At 57.3% G+C, this 20,506-nt stretch overlaps 3 protein-coding genes across 3 annotated transcripts; 1 reads left to right on the forward strand and 2 right to left on the reverse strand.

Annotated features, from left to right (window-relative positions):
* Window positions 1-1,583: 1,583 nt before the first annotated feature.
* PHYSODRAFT_520653 (hypothetical protein) lies at window positions 1,584-8,759 on the forward strand (the record flags this gene model as incomplete). Its single annotated transcript, XM_009535593.1, has 3 exons — window positions 1,584-2,120; window positions 2,226-4,960; window positions 5,087-8,759. The coding sequence occupies 3 exons, from the start codon at window positions 1,584-1,586 to the stop codon at window positions 8,757-8,759; spliced, it is 6,945 nt and encodes a 2,314-aa protein (XP_009533888.1).
* A 967-nt stretch (window positions 8,760-9,726) lies between these two features.
* PHYSODRAFT_337897 (hypothetical protein) lies at window positions 9,727-14,121 on the reverse strand (the record flags this gene model as incomplete). Its single annotated transcript, XM_009535594.1, has 3 exons — window positions 9,727-12,852; window positions 13,254-13,922; window positions 13,960-14,121. 3 exons carry the CDS (start codon window positions 14,119-14,121, stop codon window positions 9,727-9,729), a joined length of 3,957 nt encoding a protein of 1,318 aa, XP_009533889.1.
* Window positions 14,122-15,716: 1,595 nt separating this feature from the next.
* On the reverse strand, window positions 15,717-19,835 carry PHYSODRAFT_253216 (hypothetical protein; the record flags this gene model as incomplete). The annotated part of the gene is made up of 2 exons (XM_009535595.1): window positions 15,717-18,887; window positions 18,936-19,835. 2 exons carry the CDS (start codon window positions 19,833-19,835, stop codon window positions 15,717-15,719), a joined length of 4,071 nt encoding a protein of 1,356 aa, XP_009533890.1.
* Between the last annotated feature and the right edge of the window lie 671 nt (window positions 19,836-20,506).

Below are 20,506 nucleotides of genomic sequence, written 5' to 3' on the forward strand. Positions count from 1 at the left end.
CGAACGTTGAGATGATTCTCAGAAACTCACCAGTAAAGCGACCGACACATTTTGGGTTATGGTCATATTCGCTTTTCCTCCTTCTTGTGATCGCCATGAACCGAAGTTGGCAACCTGGGAGCCACATCGACGTCTTTCCGTGTCTGGGGCCTACGCGTAAGCGGCCCAAAACCGATCAAAACGAGCTTCTCAACGTGATATTTCGCTTCAAGCACAAGACCCCGAGTGATCGCCAAGACGCAGCTCTGTGCGTGACTTTGGTGGGCAAATTCACAGCGTTTGTGGCTAGCTTAACCCCGGAGTCGGAGTCAAACCTCGGCTGCGGTCGAGTCAACCCGCTCGCAGACGATCGCATAGTTCCGGTCTCGGTCTTCAGCGAGCACGAGGTTGATCAACTCCACGAGGTTCGTCGGCGTCTGGAAGCTGCAGCCGACGATGTCCACAAACGCGGAGACGTTTGGTACGATCCGTGGCTGCCGGCGTACGGCTGCGCGCTGCAGAAGACAAAGGTGAACGCGGCGGTGGTGAAGCTCGAGGTGCTTTTCGTCGACGGGTGGGAGCGCACGCTGCACTTCCTGCCGACGGGCGAGTGTGTTCATAGCGCCGTCCCCAAGGCGTATCACGTGCTGCACTGCGCCGACTTGGACTCGGCGCTGGAGGAGAACTTCAACAAAAAGTTCGACTCGAAGCTGTGGAAAGCGCAACAGGGCAAAGGCTCGAAGCGGAGCGCAGCGATTAACGACTTGGGGCATCAGAAGACGCCGCAGTTCATTGCAGCCGTGGTGCGTCGTGCGGTTGCTGCAGTCACTTCGGCCAAGGAAGAGAACGACGACAACGGGTTTGAACGTGACAAGCGGTTTTCTCCCCACGGCGGAACGACGGATGTTGGGCAGCACACTGGGGGACGACCTCGTGACACCTGCTGGCCGCTAGTACACGCGGCGATATCGCGCAACCTCTGCTGTGGTCCAGGCTTGTTCCGGAAGACGATGGCAATGTTTCACTTGGGTTTGCTCAAGAAGACGATGACCCAGACTCAAGGAGCCTTTCGACGAGGGATCGACGTGAAAAGCGGGTGCGACTCAGTGGACGACTTGTTTTCCACGCTGGAAGTCGTTGTTCAGAGCCTCGTGGAGCTTCTGGACGGCGGGTACGACGTCTCCGGTCTGCAAGACGAATGCGCTGCGCTCCGGGCCAACATTGACGAATTAATCGGTCAGTTGAACCGACAGAGTACATCGCAGTACCATCTACCAGACTCCACAGCGTTGCAACAACTCAACACACTGAGTTCCGAAGTGCTGATTGAATCCCCTAAGCGAGGCAAGGGTTTGAACGGCGATGAAGATGCAGAAGAGCGCCGCCGCCGTGCGTTGGGAAATCTGAACGGGTGCTGGTTCATTGACGGAGCGATGTGCAGTCTCCGAGATCTGCTCGGGTGGGAGAAAACCACCGGCGCATCGAACGCGAATAAGTGCGTCTTGGTGCTGCGGACGGTGGAGACGTTCATGTTCACGAGATCTCATGAACTGGTGGATGACGATCAAGTTGCCGACAACGACGAAGGACAATTCGTCGAGCAGATGCAGTCACTCGTTACCGCCTACCAAAATGCCGCGGCTACGTGGCGTCAGCTCCCTCGAGATAAGTCCGTCTTGGACGTGGAGCAGCGCAGTCGTGAACTGCTCGTGCTGTGGATTGCGTTCTGTCTCGTTCACAAAAGTTGTGTTGTCGACGTGCCGCTGTGTGCCGAATACAACATTGCGCTGGACTGGAAGGACCTCAAGGTGGCGGTTCTGAGCGAGCGAGCTGCCATCTCCGCGCTACAAAACGTTGCCGAGTACAGTCGCGGGTGGAATGACCGCACCAAGGGGCTCCAGCTCTTTCACATGATGAACCAAGGCCCCACGTTTGGGTTCGCGCGAAGGTTTGGACTGGACAGCAGCGCGATGGTCGCTGCCTACAACCGCGAGGTTGAGAACTGGGAAGTCCACGTTCAAAAGGGGTGGGGCAAAGTCGAGCGGAAGAAGAGGGACGCGGCCGAGATCCGTGCAACGATTGCTCGTCTGCAAGAGGAGCTCGTGTCCAAAAACCGCGAGCTCGCGGACGAAAACAACCGCGTGGATCCCCCCGGTCAATTCAGCAACAAAGCTCGAGAAAGTGGGGCGGCCCAAATTCGGCTTCAGGCGGACATCAAGAAGATGAAGGCCGAGGTCAAGAAGAAGATGCAGTCGCTGAAGAGGACGCTCGAGGCTCCTCAGCTACTAACCCGGCCGCTTCCTGCAGCGAAAGACGACGCCATCCAAGTCATTTTCATGCTGACAATGCCCCGGAAGCTGGAGATTTTGGGCAACCTGTGTCTTACCGCACAGCGAGCGCTTGGCCCAGCGGAGGCTACGACCACAATGAAAGCACTGCCCCAGTTGATCCCCACAACCTGGCAGCAGTTTTACTATGGGTATGCACCGATTCGAGCGATTTCTGTGACGACAACGCTGTTCACAACGATTCCAGGCAGCTTCTACCTTCCTGGATACGACGGGCCAAGGACTGTAGACAGCTTGGAGACCATATCGCAGTACAAAGCTCAATGCGTCGTGAACCCGATACTACGCGGTACGTCGTTAACGTGGAAGGACTCAAGGAGAGAGGTCCTCAACCCGTTCAACGTCGCTCCGACAAGCGCGATCAACAGCTTCATCGAGAGACTCCCGGAGCCATTCCCACACTTCCAGTGGATGAACGCGTGGCCTGGCGGAGACGATACGAGAGGGAATATCGTCTACGCGAAAGCTCGCCAGCAGCCGGAAGTCTTTGAGAAGGCGGCGTTCCTAGCGCTGGGATCTCTGCGCGCGTTTCCGAACCAACAGTTCCGCAAATTCCAATGGGCTCTGCTTGACGACGTCTTGCCGTGGTCGCACACGTGTGTGGGGACGATCGTGCGGCAAGCGCTCTACCAAGTTGGCGACCTCACAGACGAAGCCGAGCCGAGACTGCTCTGGAAGACGGACATGCTGCGAGGTGACGAGGGTTTGAAGACATTTTGCGCCACGCTGGAGACGATCGCAGTTAAATTAGAGCAAACCCCTCGTTCTTTTGAGAATGTCCCGCTGCTGAGTGAGTTGGCGGGGTATGCGCATCAGTTTACGACGGGGGCGAATCATGTTGTGAAGTTATTTGCAAGAACGGCGAGGCGGTGGGCTGAAGATTTGCGTTTGAAAGACGAGGGCGAGTGCTCACGAGACCGAGTCACCGCAGTGCGTCAGAAGGAGTGCATTCTGTATGGATACGCTCTGCTGGCGTTCAAGCTTGGCCCGCTGGATGATGAGGCAGTTCAGGAAGTCTGCGAGTTGGTTGTGCTGTTTCACACTTCCTTCTTGTGTGCAAACATCAGCACCCCCTCTACGGAAGAAATGGTTCGCATTGAGAGCAAGGTTACCGAGATGATGACTCGCCGGATGGCGGAGATCATCGCGTACGTGGAGAGACGAGGTACAGATGCTGTGCTCACAGCTTTGCTGAATTTGGTGAGTGCGACGTCGCCCAGTCAGCTGGAGTGGAAGCGAGTTGATCAGTTTTCAGAGAATGGCTGCCAGTTTGGAAGTTGTTTTGAAACTTCAGACTCCCGCTACGCGATTAATTTGTTCTCGGGCATCGTTCTGACGGATGGCAACGCTCCTGGCGGACTTCCATCCAACATTCGAGAGCACGAGCGCTTCCAGAGCCTATTCGGGCAATGCAACTTCGAGGTGATAACTGTTGGCGGTACCTTCCAGACTGAAAGTAAGCACTGCGAGCGGTTGTACGAGTTTGAGCTGCAGGACGATGACGAGTTACTCGTCCAGGAGATCGATGTGGACTCGGCGCGCGATGTCATCAGTACCCTGCAGTTGTGCTCTGCCAGCTGGATCGCAGCGTTTAGTAAGCTGTTTCCAGCTAGACTTCGTGAATTGTATTCGCATTGGTACTGGGTCGAGCGGAAGTGCGTGCTTTTCAGACCCAAGCAGGCCCAGTGCCGTAATGTGTATTTTGTGGCTACATTCAATGATACTGGCGCGTTACAGTGCTACCAAGTGCCGTTGAGCGACACCACGCTCTCGTACGAATCCATTTTGGCCAACCTTGACGGCTACGATCGGTTCGTTATGAAAGAAGAATCCCTTCTCAGCGTATTGAAAGTGTTAGCAAAATTCGAGGATGAAGAGTTCCTGCACCCGCTCAAGTCGTCCAACGGTGTGCTGAAGGTCGAACTTCCAAGATTCAAGCTGAGCTTTTGTCTGAATGAGGAGATGGAGCTTGAGTCCGTGGAGCACAAGGGGTACAAGTTGGCCACAAGCCAGCAGTTCGATGACTTCCTACCCCGATTCAGTCGGTATCTGGTGCTGGAGCTGCAAGACAAATCCGACACGTCACGACCGGAGGTGCGCATGCTGCTACCAGTTGGACCAGTGGTTGAAACTCCTCAAGGCCTCGTTGATATCAGTGTTCCCAGTGAAGCAGACAGCCTTGTGGGTGTGGTTTGCTACGACGTTCACCGCCGCCTGAGGACGTTTGAAACCGAGACGATTGGCGCGAGACTGCAGTTGGCCGCGGTTTGTGTTCGAGCTGGGACGAATGTACCGAGCAAGCGGCTGCAGATGACGGGAGCAGAGGCAGCGCTGCAAATGCTACGAGGCTGTCGCTCCAGCCAGCCATATTCCGTGTTCGAGAGGGAAACTTTGGAGACCATTTGCAAACTCAGTTACCGCGAGCCAGCGGTGAAGATTCTAGCAGTAGCCTTGCTTTCAGAGGCCTATCGACTAGTGTTTCTCTTTGGGCGGACGCAAACGAGCGACTTATCCATGAACTGTGTCGATGAACAAACCGACTACAGCGATATGTGTGCTGGACGCGTCGCGCGGAATCTGTTGCGCGCGAAGTTCCGAAGTGATGAGGAGAAGCAGATTCTCGGATACGCGCAGTATGTGCCAGTGACCGTCCTCGACCAGGAGCGTGTGTCACTGGACCCGATCCCTGTGATCGATGACTACGCGGGAACTATCGAAGCGGAGCTTGGTTGTCTTGTCCGACAAACTCCTGCAACAAGAGAAGCACCGCCCCTGCCCCTGCGCAACCACAATACCGACGCTATGGGCAAAGGGATGCTGGACGAACTCGAACTAAGCTGGAATAGCTACCACGCCCAGCCCCAACTGCAGCTCCAGGTCTCCCCAGATGCGCTTCTCGGTTCATTGACGACGTTGCTGGCTGATGTTTCGTCTCGCCGATCTGAGATGGAGAATTATCTGTGGGGTGCGTTTGCTAAGGCTACGAGTGGCAAACGCGATCGCCTTCTGGCTCTAGTCAACTATTTGCCTTTGCTGACTGTAAGCGACATCATTCGGTGCGCTTTCGACGATGAAGCTCTGTACGCGGTGACTTTAAGGCTGCATGAACAAGCGAGGGAGGAATTCAAGAAGGGGGTTCTCCTCTATATGGAAATTTGCGTGCTGGAAGACAAACTGGAGCGACTGATCTGGAAGGCGCGAGGTAGTGGAGAGCTGTCAAACACTCAACTGATAGACGAGCTCGTCAATGTGCGTGAGTGGCAGTCGACGGAGTTCCCGTACTGGCTCGCGTTCGAGGTGGAAGGGAGGCTCCAGATCCGTCATGAACAGTATATCACCGCACAGCACCTGATCAACCGGCCGGGGACGGTGTGTCAGCTGAATATGGGTCGAGGCAAGACCCGCGTGATCCTGCCCATGCTGTTCCTGCACCTCACGCGAAGCCGTTGCCCGCGCGTGGTGCGCGCCCACTTCTTGGGCCCATTACTGAGTGAAGCTCGCCACTTTATGCATCGCTTCTTGTCGGCCTCGAGCGCTCAGATGTGTATCTCGGAGCAGCCTTTCCACCGCCAAATGGACTTGGACGAGCGTAGCCTCGAGCTCATGCGAGATTCCCTGCAGGAGCTGCGATTGTTTGGGGGCATTCAAGTGGTGTCGCCCGCTCATCGCATGTCCCTGGAGCTGAAGCGTCTGGAAGTGGGCAACGACGAATCTCTCGCGAAAGCGCTGGACGAGATTCTCGACAACGATCAGTTTGTGGACGTTTTGGACGAGTGCGACGCTCTACTGCACCACAAGTACCATTTGATCTACGCGGTGGGGACTCCGATTCCACTTTGCAGTGGAACTGAGCGGTGGACAGTAGCTGAAGCCTTACTGCGCGTCGTAGCCGACAAATCGCCTCGCTCTCGAGTCGCTAGAATCCTTCGAGCTTCTCACGTCGCCTGCTCGTCGCCAGACTACGCGACGCGCTTCGGCGCATTTGAAGGAACCCGACTGAACGTTGTCGTGGAAAGCACTGAGCCACTGCGAGAAGAACTGAAGAGGGCGTTGGTGCTGGACCTGGTCGACAACGCCCCGTTCGAGCTGATGTGGCTGAGTACTCTGGGGGGTATGAATCTCCGTGGCCCGCTGCTCACTGCACTTACCAACTCCGATGTGAGTTTGCAAGACGCCCTGGGAGACGGTGTTAGCAGATTCTTACCGTACCTAAGTCAACTACTCGCATTGCGAGGGCTCGTAGCGTTCGGTGTACTTGAACACTGCATGGAGCAGCGCTATCGAGTGGACTTCGGACTCCCCTTTCCTGGCTCACGGTCGAAGAAGATCGCAATCCCCTTCCGAGCGGCGGATGTTCCTTCCGAGCGATCGGAGTTCAGCCACCCCGACGTGTGTATCGTGCTCACCTTGCTGGGCTATTACCACAGCGGGCTCACGGACAAGGAAGTTGGAATCACGTTCCGGATGCTGCTGCGCTTGGACATATCGGAGCAACGCCAAAAGTACAGCCAGTGGTTCGCTAGTATCGAAGGTGGTTTGAGCGCGGAGAAACAAAAGGCCTTGTGCGACGTGCGCCATGTCAGTCTTAGTGACGCCAGGCAGTTCGGAACACTCTGCAGGGTCTACAAGTTCTGCATGGAGGCCATCAACTTTTATCTGAACACGTGCGTGTTCGCGAGGGATACGCAGCAATATCCACAACGACTCTCGCGAACGGCCTGGAACCTCGCGGCTGGAGACAACAACATCGGTTTTTCGGGCACGAACGACAACCACCGCCTGCTCCCGCTTTCAGTGATGCAGCGAGAGCCGAACGAATCGGGCACAAATGGCAAAATGGTCGACAAGATCGTGAGCGTGACAGAAGGGTACGAGGTGATCCGTCCGAGGTCTCACAGTTTTCCGGTTCCGTGGCAGACGGTTCTCCGATGCTGTATGGAGAAACATGTCCAGGCGCTCATTGACACCGGCGCGTTGCTGGCTGGCGTGGCAAACCATGACGCGGCTGAATTCCTCCTCTTACAACCAGATTTTGAGTTTCAGGGCGTGACGTACTACGACAGTCGCGAGGCGTTCAACTGCTGGGTGGTTGTGGAGAAGCATCGACGCCTTGTGACGCCGCTGAAGAGCGCGTCGATGCACGAGAAGGAGACGTTCGTGATCTTCGACGAGGCGCGATCGCGAGGATCCGACATGAAATTGCCTCACGAAGCCTCGGCCTTGCTGACTCTGGGCCCGAAGCTCACGAAGGACAAACTGATGCAAGGTGCGGGTCGGATGCGGCAGCTCGGATGCAGCCAAACGCTGTGGATCGCGAGCTTCGATGAGGTAGCGCAGAGTGTTCTGCAAAGTAGCGACAAGAGTGAAGTCTCGGGCTTGACTGCTGTCGACGTGCTGAACTGGGTCGTGGACAACACGAAAGCGGAGTCTGTACGTGGATTACTGGAGTGGGCCGGCAACGGCATTCACTTCCGCAAGACGCAGCTGGACCCAACCACTGAGTTGATTGATGAGAATTGGTCGCTGGAATTCTTGTACGAAGGAAACCTCAAGCCCGTCAAGCTTTCGCACGCCATTGAGACCAAGGTCCGGGGGCTGGACGATGCGCTGATTGCTCGAATCTGTGAACGAGGCGCCAAATACGGACTGGACGACGAAGTGTACGTGAGCTTGCACACGGACGAGTGCGAGCGCGAGCTGCAGGTGGAGGAGGAGGTCCAACAGGAGCAAGAGACTGAATTGGCAGACTGTAAGCCTGCGAAAGAGAAGACTTGGGACTACAGGAGGATCTTCAGCGCTCGATCTATCGACGATCTCAAGAGGGTCGTCAAAGTATCGGACGTGGAGAGCTTCCTTCGTCGGTGGATCTCGCCTAAGAACCTGGCAGGTCTCTCCTGGAAAGCTGCCCGGATCTTTGGAACGGAAAAGTTCTTCACGACGACCACGATTCGATCGGGTGTCGACCGTATGAACGAGTTCCTGCGAGTAATTGACGTTGTGCTGGTATTCGACAGTGGGGAGGTGTTGTTGGTGTCCGAGCGTGAAGCGGACCACATCCTGGAGTTGCTTTGGTCGAATTCAACTGCGTGCAGCTTCCGCTTCTTGAACTTCGCCTTTGCGTGTGAAGCAATTGATCGTGTCGGTGTGGGCACCAAGTTTCAAGATGTGCGGCTGGTGCTTGGCTCTCGTCTGGATTGTGCTCTCCCCCTGCTATCAACGGTAGGCTGCCACCTTTTCAACGGGGAGACGATGCTTGCCAGGCGCCAGGAAGCTGTGGTGGAGCCTGCATTCCGTGAGTTACTTCGTCCACCAGTGCAGCGAGAGGCGACTCTGAGCAACTTTGTCAAGTCACGAGGACGTGGCCACAAGTGGGCGCGCTCGTTCCTGCATGAACTCTGCTGCCGCATGGACCTGGAGGAGAGCAGCCGCTGAAGGCTGGTGTGAGTCAAGTTGCCTGTTCGCGGACGGAATACGGAGAAAAGTTAATAAACGTCTAATACAGCAATCTTCGACTCACAAAGAGAAACGTTTTGCCACTGAGTTGATGAGAATCATCCGAGGTTCAGCTAGCATCAATGGATCGAGACGGGAGCAGGCGTCCCAAGCAGTGCGCGCTTGAATGGTCCCCGAGTCAGCGGATCCGGCAGAGGAAAAGGAGGCGCCGGAACAGCGTCACACTCCGTCTGCGTATGCAGCGAAGATGGCATCGACGAACTCGACGTCGTTTCTCCACCCGAAGATGACCGACCATGCACGGACCCTTCATTTTGGACCTGTCTTGATGTAGTATATCTCTCGTGCGCTGCTGTTGTGAGTGAGACTGTGCGGGCCGATGAGTTTCATCGTCAAAGGAGACGTCACATTATAGCACTCCTGTAGACTTCTTCGCGCTATGAGAGCACCGCTTTGTTGGTTGTGTTCAGCGGGTCTGCCGCTTGGTGACAACGTCTACACTGGTAAAACCATGGTTGCTGAACATCACCAACAAGTAGGCGACAAAATCTCGACACCAGCGCTCAATCTGTTGGGCTGCTGCAATGCGGATGACTGCGGTAGCACGTACTGCTTAGTTTGGAGGCTAAAGGCGTCTACAAACCCACCAATGCTAGCTCTCAAGTCAACGCTCTGCTCTTGTAGTGTCCGTCGTGCCTCCGTTGGGAGCAAAGAAACTCTCGTCCCCTTGGTCACGACGACCAACGCAACGGAGCGATGCACCACCGCAGATATGAACTGTGGCGTCTTCTGGTGCCCCAACTCGTTCGTTGCCGCCGACTTTGAGCGCTTTCGAGCTTCTTGCAGCTCGAACGCGAACATTTCCGTGAATTTCTCTTCCGATTCCGAGTCCAGTGCAAGCGAGCATCAACTTAAACGAGTGCCTTTTTTCAAATTCATACTATACCTACTTCCGCGTCGGTAGCACGTCCGTGTGGTACTTGTTGCGGAAGTACGAGCGCACGGGGCCGAGAACCACAACGTACTCAAACAGGATGCAGGTGAAGATGTTGCCCAGAATCATGCCGAGGTACTTGAGTCGGAAGCTCATGGGCATGGGGATGTCCGGGAGGCCAACGACATTCGTGCTGCTCGAGATGCGGAACCGGTCGGTGACGATGCTGGGCTCGCCCAGAAGCAGGTACAGGTCGAGAGCCATGACCACCGCGAAGAAGGCCAACAGCACGTAGTTGCGCCAGATCGGTTGCCGGTAGATGGAGCCGAAGCTGAAGGTCCACGCCGCCGTGTGCTGCTGGAAAATGATGGAGACGAAGAGGATCGTCGCCATGTGGTTGTCCGAGAGCAGCCACCACTTGGCCACATCGACATCGTCGGGCGAGAACGGGCAGTACCAGACCTCGCTCGAGAGCATGTGGATGCTGCAGGCCAGGTAGATAATGTTGATGGCCTCCTGTCCGAGGATCGAGGCCAGCGTAGTGGGTCCGATGAGGCTGGACGTCGGACGCATGTCCTTCAACTCATCCAGAGGCTTCGACAGAGTAATGACGTACGAGCACCCGACCAGCATGAAACCCTCGACAAGGATCCAGCACCACTGCGACAGGTTGATCGCGTGGTAGTACATGAACATTCGCAGCACGGAGCCGATGAGGCCGTACATGACGAGGAACTTGACCGATGCGAACGAAGTCGCCACACTGCAGCGGCCCTCGCGGCACAGGTCCACCACCGACTGAATCGTCTTCTCCCGGCTCGTGAACGGCGACACCACCGACGCCTCCGCGTCACTGAGAGCCACGCCCGCGTGCGCGAAACGCAGCGCACCGCAGTCGTTGCCGCCGTCGCCGCACATGCCCGTGACCGCCCCCGTCTCCATGTGCAGCTTGACGCACTCCACCTTGCCGTCGGGCGTCATGCGGCTGAAGATGCGGATGTTGAGCAGCAGGCCCTTGATCTCGCCCATGGCCACCAGGTAGTCGAACGCCACGCCCGTGACGGCCAGCTCCACGTCCTCGCCCTGCGCGACCAGGTGCTTGACGCCCGCCAGGTCGTACTCCTCCTCCGAGTCCACGTCGCGCCAGACTAGCTTCTTGGCCTCCTTCGTCGACACCATCTCGCCCAGGATCACGCGCGAGCTCGAGTCCACCATGCCGCTCTGGCGCGCGATGTAGCAGCCGCACATGGCGTTGTCGCCCGTGATCATGACGGTGCGGATGTCGCCACCCTTGAGCTTGGCGATGGCGTCGGCCGTGTCGTCCTTGAGTTCGTTGCGGAACAGGATGAGCCCCAGCAGCGACAGGTTCTCGTCCACGGCCTCGCGGTTGCCGGCGAACGCCACCACTTGCTCGTGCGTCCAGTCGCTCGGCAGCTCGCGGTACGACAGACCCAGCACGTAGCACCCGTCCTTGGCGAGCCGGTCGGCCACGCTCTTGTAGTCGCCGGGCACGCTGGCCGCCGAGCTCAGCTGCTGCATGCGCTCGTACGAGCCCTTGCAGAACACGTAGTACTTGCCACTCCTGCGGTTGCGCACCACCACGCTCATGGACATGCGGTGGTGGTCGAAGTCGTAGCGCTTGACGAACTCGAGCTCGAGACCCGGGTCCACCTTGGACCTGACGCACGGCTGCTCGCCCTCCTTCTCCACCAGCTCCCAGCCCGTCGCCGTGAACATGCGCACCTCCACCTCGTTGCCTACCAGGCGGTCCTCGAGCGACCCGACCGAGTGGCACGTCGACAGCGCGTACAGCAGCTCTTCGGCCGACGGCGCGTCCTTGACGTCGTTCACGATCGGCGTGAACCTGCAGTCCTTGACGGGCTGCACGCCGAGGAAGTCGAGGCCCTGCTTGGTAAGCGTGCCAGTCTTGTCGAAGCAGAAGATGCGCACCTTACCGCAGAGCGTGATCCGCTGGACGTTGAGAGAGAAGATGCCTTGCTTCTCGAGGCGCTGCGAAGCGTTTACTTGGCCCACCGTAATGACCACGGGCAAAAGCGGACTGATGACGCACGAGAGCACGAAAATGGCGTAGCAGAAGGCGGCGTAGCGGTTGCTGAGCTTGCCGTTGCTCAGCAGGAAGTTGATGACAAGGATACAGGCGATGACGGCGTAGATCAGCAGAAGCGAGATCAGCATCTTGAGGTGCTCGTTGTACTTGAAGCGCATGGGGATCGGGAACAGGATGGACTGGATCAACTGGCCCTTGGTCGTGTGAGCTCCCGTCGTCTGCACGATGGCCAGGATCTCCTCGTTGCGGCCCGAGGACAGCACGCGCGTGCCGGCGAACAGCGTGTGCTTCTTGCTGCTCTTCTCCGGGTCGTACACCTCCGTGCTGCGCTCCGGGATCGGGAACTTCTGCACAGGCATCGACTCGCCCGTCAGCATCGACTCGTCACACACCGTCGTGCCCTTGACGATGGCCATATCGCACGGCACCACCCAGTTCTCCGACACCTTGACGAGGTCGCCCGGAGCGATCTCGGGCGAGGACAACACGCGCCACTCACCGTCGCGGAACACCGTCACATCCGTGCGGTAGCGGGTCATCTGCACGATGGACGACTGGATCTGCCGCTGCGTGTAGATGTTGACCACGGCCGCGCCCAGTACCACGACCGTCATGACGATGCCCATGTTCCAGTACGTGAAGTAGTACCAGACGTAGTAGCACATGATCTGGTAGATGTAGAAGAGCGTGAAGAACTCGTGCGCCATGGACACCGGTAGCGACGGCATCTCGACGTCCACCGAGTTGCGGCCCACCGTGTTGATGCGGTGCTTGGCCTCCGAGTCCGACAGGCCGCTAGCCTCTTGCAGCATGTCGTTGTACGTGCGTCCGAGCGCCACAGCACCAGGGACGAAGCGCTGTTCGGTCTCCTCGTACACGTAGCGCAGGTGTTGGAACTCCACGATGCGGAGACCGTCCACCTCCATGACCGGAACCGTGGTGCGGTAGCCGCTGATCTTGCCCTTGGACGCGAAGAAGCCCTCGATTTTAGCCACGAAGTCGGACACACCCGAGCGATCGGCCAGCAAACCCTCCGTGTCGTCACGCTTGAGCATGTACACGTACTGGCACTTGTCGAGAGAGAGACACGGAGACGAAAGTAGTTGAAAATGCGGTCTTGCTTCGTCATGATTGAGACGAACCAAGCAAATGCGAAGATCCAAACCACGAAGAAGACGGCAGTATTGTCCTCTAGGGCTGTTTCGTGCAGTGCTCGAAAGTGCACGAAAGTACTTTCGTGCAAATTCATCAGCCCTTTATTATGGAGATAGCCCATTGAGACATCAATGAAGATTCTCTACTAAGAACGATTAAAAAGCTTGAAATTACAGGTATAACCCTACCAAAACCGGTGCACGAAACAGCCCTATTGTCCTCCATTGCGTCGAACAGAGGCGGATCGAATTTCCGGTAGAAGTCGAGGATGATCACGATCAGCATGACGTGTAGGGATAGTGACGCCACCAAATACGAAAGTCCCCACGTACGAATCCGAGTATCCGGTCTGCACGATCTCCTCGCTAGCCGAAGCCTGCATCATCACATCTGATACTCGAATACTCGTGCGGCGGCCACCGATACTTTCCGAAGCCGGCTTCATCAACGGCGTGTCCAGCAGTTTTTTACTAACTTCAGTGGCTGGGTGCTCCCCTCTTGTCATGTACTCTCTGTAGACTTCCCAGACCCCCAACAACACGAAGAACGCCAAGAATGACAGGTAAATCAGAACCAGTGGCGTCTCCATGCAGGTGGTAAACCTCGCCGATATTTCTCTTTCTCCTGGAGCATTGAGCGGGGACGAACAGGCCTCCTTCAGGTGGGTATCGACGGTGCCATCATGCAGCATGATGCTGTAGCACTTGGCGCCCGCAGGGAACGACGCGTTGTTGCTGCGCGAATTGCCGTCGTATGCCCAGAAAACGGTGCTGTCCTGCGAGTCCTCGGCCAGCGACGAGTTCGTGTCGGCGCACTGCAACTGCTCCGTCAACTCCCCCGTCTCCGTATTGGCCACAGCCTGCACCCGACACACCGAGCTCGGTTCGTTGTAGTAGAACTCCTGTGTGGTCGGGTGGTACATGGTGTACGGGAAGTTGACTTGGCGCTGCTTGTTCCAGCCGTCCACGTAGTACGACTCGGTAGTCTCCGCCCGACGGCCGGTTGTACTTGGTGTAGAGCACCTTGGTGGTCTCCGAGTACTCGCAGCAGTGGTATTCGGGGCTGTGGCGGACCGGACAGGCAGCGAAGTCCATTTGGTCGGCGGCGGCAGCGCGCACTTGCGTGGGTGCAAGCGCGGCGAGCGCCAGCGTTGGCAGGAGCGCGGAACTCCAGCGAGGCGTCATCACCGAAGAGACAACGGACTGCGTGGGTCTCACTTGGCGCTGGGTCGTCGATTCTTGAATGCGCTGGTTTGCGGTGAGCGTCGGGAGAGGAGAGAATACGTTTGCTCAGTCATATGCCGTCGGTAATCGTGGCCCAACCAGCCGGCACTGTGCGGCCCATGCGATGTATCGCCTCATGATCACAGGTCGGACAGTGCAAGCGTGAGCAACAAACAGGTCCGCTGGTTGGCTTTAGAACTTCTAGCCTAGAAGTGCGCGCTTGTGCTTGTGGCAAAGCTGGCAACAGGTGATGATCGAAGCCACGCTGTGCTTCAGCGGTGAGCTTGAGTCAGCGCCTGCGCTGAATGAAGCAACGCAACGGCTGCTGCTGCGTCGCGCGGAGACCCTGGGCTGGTGCAATTCTGGCATCTGGGAAGTCAAAATGAAAAAAAGGTGTAAGCTACACCGTCGATAGGGTTACAGTGTATTAATAACCCTCCCAGAATAATTTACAATTTACAATACCGTACACATAATTGTAAAATGGGTTGAATAGAATACATACGTAGGGAACCCATTATTATGAAATTTCGACATCGTCTCCGGATTCTATTTCGTGCTTTGTAGCATTCACTTAGAAAAATTATACGCGCCTAGAAGTTCAGTAGCTAACCCATCGCACCACAGCTCAGCACTCGAGCTTGACACTTCAACATGAGACGGCCCCCATCGCGTAATGTAGGTCACGAAAAGGTATTTCTCACGAATATGCGGCACCGCGCGTTGTTATCCATTCCAGGCTCGGTAGGCCTCCTCGGCGGAAACGTCTCCAGCTGCCGAGTGCGCCTCAACTGCGTCAGGCCGCCGACATTGTGGGGTCAGAGAAGAGCATAGACTTATGAGAGCAGCCTACCATCGCCACTGATGACCCTGAATCCTGCTCTAGTGCTGTGGGTTCAGAGGCCGACGATGCCGAGATGGATCATGAGACAGCAGACTATCGTCCAGACGACTCTTTTGACTACGACAGCGCGGAATAATGGTGCGGAAGTCGCTATCTGTCAGGAGCAGAATCGCTATAACGCATTTACTTAACAACCAAACCGTTTGCGAATTACATTCGCTTAAGTATGACCAAAATGTAGGATTGACCTAAAAATCCGGTTACCTTCGTTGACATCACCCGCCGATCGGTCAATGAATTCCCCCCCCCCCCCTTCCTGGGCTTACATGGTAGTACAGCGGTGTTTTTGTCCAACGACCAGACAGTTAAAAAAATCGCGACCACCACGTCGCAAGTTGGTTGAATCGCAATTTGCTACACTGTAGATAAAAAGCTGAATAAACCAAACACTCACCTTCTTCTTCGTTAAACGCGCTAGCATAAATAAACAAAGCAAAACCTTTCCAGAAAATCGCTCTTTTGCTGCCATATAGAGATCATTGAGTTTTGGCCGCAAGTTTCAAGACACCACTAACAATACAGCTCGGTTGATCGTTTAAAAATGGGTTCTGTATTCTTTATCAACAGCGTTGCTTCTTGCCTCGAAGCCTCGCAGATTCTACGCGACAATACATGAAGACTACCCGCAGGTCAGATCTCTAAGCACCCCTGCCTACTTCTTCATCGGGATCAAGTCCGTGTGGTACTTGTTGCGGAAGTACGAGCGCACGGGGCCGAGAACCACAACGTACTCAAACAGGATGCAGGTGAAGATGTTGCCCAGAATCATGCCGAGGTACTTGAGTCGGAAGCTCATGGGCATGGGGATGTCCGGGAGGCCAACGACGTTCGTGCTGCTCGAGATGCGGAACCGGTCTGTGACGATGCTGGGCTCGCCCAGAAGCAGGTACAGGTCGAGAGCCATGACCGCCGCGAAGAACGCCAGGACCAGGTAGTTCTTCCAGATCGGCTGACGGTACTGCGAGCCGAAGCTGAAAACCCACGCCGCAATGTGCTGCTGGAAGATGACAGCGAAGAAGAGCACCGTCGCCAGGTGGTTGTCGGACATGAGCCACCACTTGGCCACATCCACGTTGTCGGGCGAGAACGGGCAGTACCAGACCTCGCTCGAGAGCATGTGGATGCTGCAGGCCAGGTAGATAATGTTGATGGCCTCCTGTCCGAGGATCGAGGCCAGCGTAGTGGGTCCGATGAGGCTGGACGTCGGACGCATGTCCTTCAACTCATCCAGAGGCTTCGACAGAGTAATGACGTACGAGCACCCGACCAGCATGAAACCCTCGACAAGGATCCAGCACCACTGCGACAGGTTGATCGCGTGGTAGTACATGAACATTCGCAGCACGGAGCCGATGAGGCCGTACATGACGAGGAACTTGACCGATGCGAACGAAGTCGCCACACTGCAGCGGCCCTCGCGGCACAGGTCCACCACCGACTGAATCGTCTTCTCCCGGCTCGTGAACGGCGACACCACCGACGCCTCCGCGTCACTGAGAGCCACGCCCGCGTGCGCGAAACGCAGCGCACCGCAGTCGTTGCCGCCGTCGCCGCACATGCCCGTGACCGCCCCCGTCTCCATGTGCAGCTTGACGCACTCCACCTTGCCGTCGGGCGTCATGCGGCTGAAGATGCGGATGTTGAGCAGCAGGCCCTTGATCTCGCCCATGGCCACCAGGTAGTCGAACGCCACGCCCGTGACGGCCAGCTCCACGTCCTCGCCCTGCGCGACCAGGTGCTTGACGCCCGCCAGGTCGTACTCCTCCTCCGAGTCCACGTCGCGCCAGACTAGCTTCTTGGCCTCCTTCGTCGACACCATCTCGCCCAGGATCACGCGCGAGCTCGAGTCCACCATGCCGCTCTGGCGCGCGATGTAGCAGCCGCACATGGCGTTGTCGCCCGTGATCATGACGGTGCGGATGTCGCCACCCTTGAGCTTGGCGATGGCGTCGGCCGTGTCGTCCTTGAGTTCGTTGCGGAACAGGATGAGCCCCAGCAGCGACAGGTTCTCGTCCACGGCCTCGCGGTTGCCGGCGAACGCCACCACTTGCTCGTGCGTCCAGTCGCTCGGCAGCTCGCGGTACGACAGACCCAGCACGTAGCACCCGTCCTTGGCGAGCCGGTCGGCCACGCTCTTGTAGTCGCCGGGCACGCTGGCCGCCGAGCTCAGCTGCTGCATGCGCTCGTACGAGCCCTTGCAGAACACGTAGTACTTGCCACTCCTGCGGTTGCGCACCACCACGCTCATGGACATGCGGTGGTGGTCGAAGTCGTAGCGCTTGACGAACTCGAGCTCGAGACCCGGGTCCACCTTGGACCTGACGCACGGCTGCTCGCCCTCCTTCTCCACCAGCTCCCAGCCCGTCGCCGTGAACATGCGCACCTCCACCTCGTTGCCTACCAGGCGGTCCTCGAGCGACCCGACCGAGTGGCACGTCGACAGCGCGTACAGCAGCTCTTCGGCCGACGGCGCGTCCTTGACGTCGTTCACGATCGGCGTGAACCTGCAGTCCTTGACGGGCTGCACGCCGAGGAAGTCGAGGCCCTGCTTGGTAAGCGTGCCAGTCTTGTCGAAGCAGAAGATGCGCACCTTACCGCAGAGCGTGATCCGCTGGACGTTGAGAGAGAAGATGCCTTGCTTCTCGAGGCGCTGCGAAGCGTTTACTTGGCCCACCGTAATGACCACGGGCAAAAGCGGACTGATGACGCACGAGAGCACGAAAATGGCGTAGCAGAAGGCGGCGTAGCGGTTGCTGAGCTTGCCGTTGCTCAGCAGGAAGTTGATGACAAGGATACAGGCGATGACGGCGTAGATCAGCAGAAGCGAGATCAGCATCTTGAGGTGCTCGTTGTACTTGAAGCGCATGGGGATCGGGAACAGGATGGACTGGATCAACTGGCCCTTGGTCGTGTGAGCTCCCGTCGTCTGCACGATGGCCAGGATCTCCTCGTTGCGGCCCGAGGACAGCACGCGCGTGCCGGCGAACAGCGTGTGCTTCTTGCTGCTCTTCTCCGGGTCGTACACCTCCGTGCTGCGCTCCGGGATCGGGAACTTCTGCACAGGCATCGACTCGCCCGTCAGCATCGACTCGTCACACACCGTCGTGCCCTTGACGATGGCCATATCGCACGGCACCACCCAGTTCTCCGACACCTTGACGAGGTCGCCCGGAGCGATCTCGGGCGAGGACAACACGCGCCACTCACCGTCGCGGAACACCGTCACATCCGTGCGGTAGCGGGTCATCTGCACGATGGACGACTGAATCTGCCGCTGCGTGTAGATGTTGACCACGGCCGCGCCCAGTACCACGACCGTCATGACGATGCCCATGTTCCAGTACGTGAAGTAGTACCAGACGTAGTAGCACATGATCTGGTAGATGTAGAAGAGCGTGAAGAACTCGTGCGCCATGGACACCGGCAGCGACGGCATCTCGACGTCCACCGAGTTGCGGCCCACCGTGTTGATGCGGTGCTTGGCCTCCGAGTCCGACAGGCCGCTGGCCTCTTGCAGCATGTCGTTGTACGTGCGTCCGAGCGCCACAGCTCCAGGGACGAAGCGCTGTTCGGTCTCCTCGTACACGTAGCGCAGGTGCTGGAACTCCACAATGCGCAGCCCATCCACTTCAACCACGGGAACCGTGGTGCGGTAGCCACAAATCTTGCCCTTTGAAGCGAAAAAGCTCTCGATCTTAGCCACGAAGTCGGACACACCCGAACGATCGGCGAGGAGAACCTCCGTGTCGTCACGCTTGAGCATGTAGACGTACTGGCACTTGTCGAGTGGCACACGAAGACGGAAGAAGTTGTAGATCCGATCCTGCAGCGCGACGATGACCACGAATCAGATGGACGTGATGACCCACACCACAATGAACACGACAGCGTTATCCTCTGACGCATCGAAGAGCGGTGGGTCGAAGCGACCGTAGTAGTCGGCGATGATGATGATGAGAAGCACGTTCAACGCGAGGGACGCCACCACCACGCAACCAAACACGAACGTGCCGAGGTACGAGTTGGAGAACCCGGTCTGCAGGATTTCTTGTGCGGCTTCGATCTGCATGCGGGTGTCGGACGCGCGGACGCCCGTGTGACGACCGTGTGGGTTGCCAGCAACAGCCCTCGACGGCGTCTGTGGCGTCGCGATCAGCTTCTTGGTCATCTCGTTCACCGACTGGTTGGTGTTCTGCATGTAGTTCTTGTAGACTGTCCACCCACCGAGCACAACAAAGAATGCCAGGTAGAGCAGGTTGATGACGACCAACGGAGTCTCTGTGTACGTGGTGAAGCGAGGCGTTGTAGACGTCGAGGTCGAGGTGCAGGCATTCTTGAGGTCGGTATCAACAGTACCATCCCTCAGCATGAGACTGTAGCAGTTGGCACCCACCGGGAACGACGCGTTGTTGTTGCGCACATTGGTAGCGTACGTCCAGAAGACGGTGCTGTCCTGCGAGTCCTCGGCCAGCGACGAGTTCGTGTCGGCGCACTGCAACTGCTCCGTCAACTCCCCCGTCTCCGTATTGACCACAGCCTGCACTCGGCACACCGAGCTCGGTTCGTTGTAGTAGAACTCCTGTGTGGTCGGGTGGTACATGGTGTACGGGAAGTTGACTTGGCGCTGCTTGTTCCAGCCGTCCACGTAGTACGACTCGTAGTCTCCGCCCGACGGCCGGTTGTACTTGGTGTAGAGCACCTTGGTGGTCTCCGAGTACTCGCAGCAGTGGTATTGGGGGCTGTGCCGGACCGGACAGGCAGCGAAGTCCATTTAGTCGGCACTGGCAGCTCGCACTTGCACGGGTGCAAGTGTGGCGAGCGCCAGCATTGGTAGGAGCACGGAGCTCCAGCGAGGCATCTTGGGCGGCAGTCGATCGAGTGAAGATACTGCCGGACGAAGGTGGTTGGCTGTGAGGCCGCTGATGCTAATCGCCGAATGAGTTAGGCCGCAGGTCGAGCGAGGCACATGAAGTGCGTCACCAAGTCGTTTACCTTTGGTTTACGTTTGGTAGATCCGCAAATCCTCCCAGGACCCTCGGCGAGCTGTGGTTGGGGCAGCCTGGTCACGTTTCCGCATCCAAACACAACGAAGGACAACCCGAAAAAACGCTCAACGAGTTGGAACGGTTGGCTCGCGAGCCATGAGCGACGCTGGTGGCAGTGGTTCGATGTGTAGGCGCACTTTGCACCGAGCGAGCGAGCGGGATTTCGTGGATCGTGATTGCATGCACGCCTCCTTGAATGCTTCAAGAGGGGACTTTCGCCAGACGCCACTTTTCGCTGCTAGGCTGGAGCCATAGACAGGCATGCAGCGGACTGGTACAGTGTATCTCTTCAGTGTAAATTGAAAGCTAGCGGTGAAGGATTGGCGTGGTGCTGCATTGATTGGAGCATTGCTCAAGTCGCAGTGATGGTCACCGCCGGCGATGGTGCGGAATTTTT

The sequence above is a fragment of the Phytophthora sojae genome, assembly GCF_000149755.1.
Source record: "Phytophthora sojae unplaced genomic scaffold PHYSOscaffold_8, whole genome shotgun sequence".
Classification (NCBI taxonomy): Eukaryota; Oomycota; class Peronosporomycetes; order Peronosporales; family Peronosporaceae; genus Phytophthora; species Phytophthora sojae.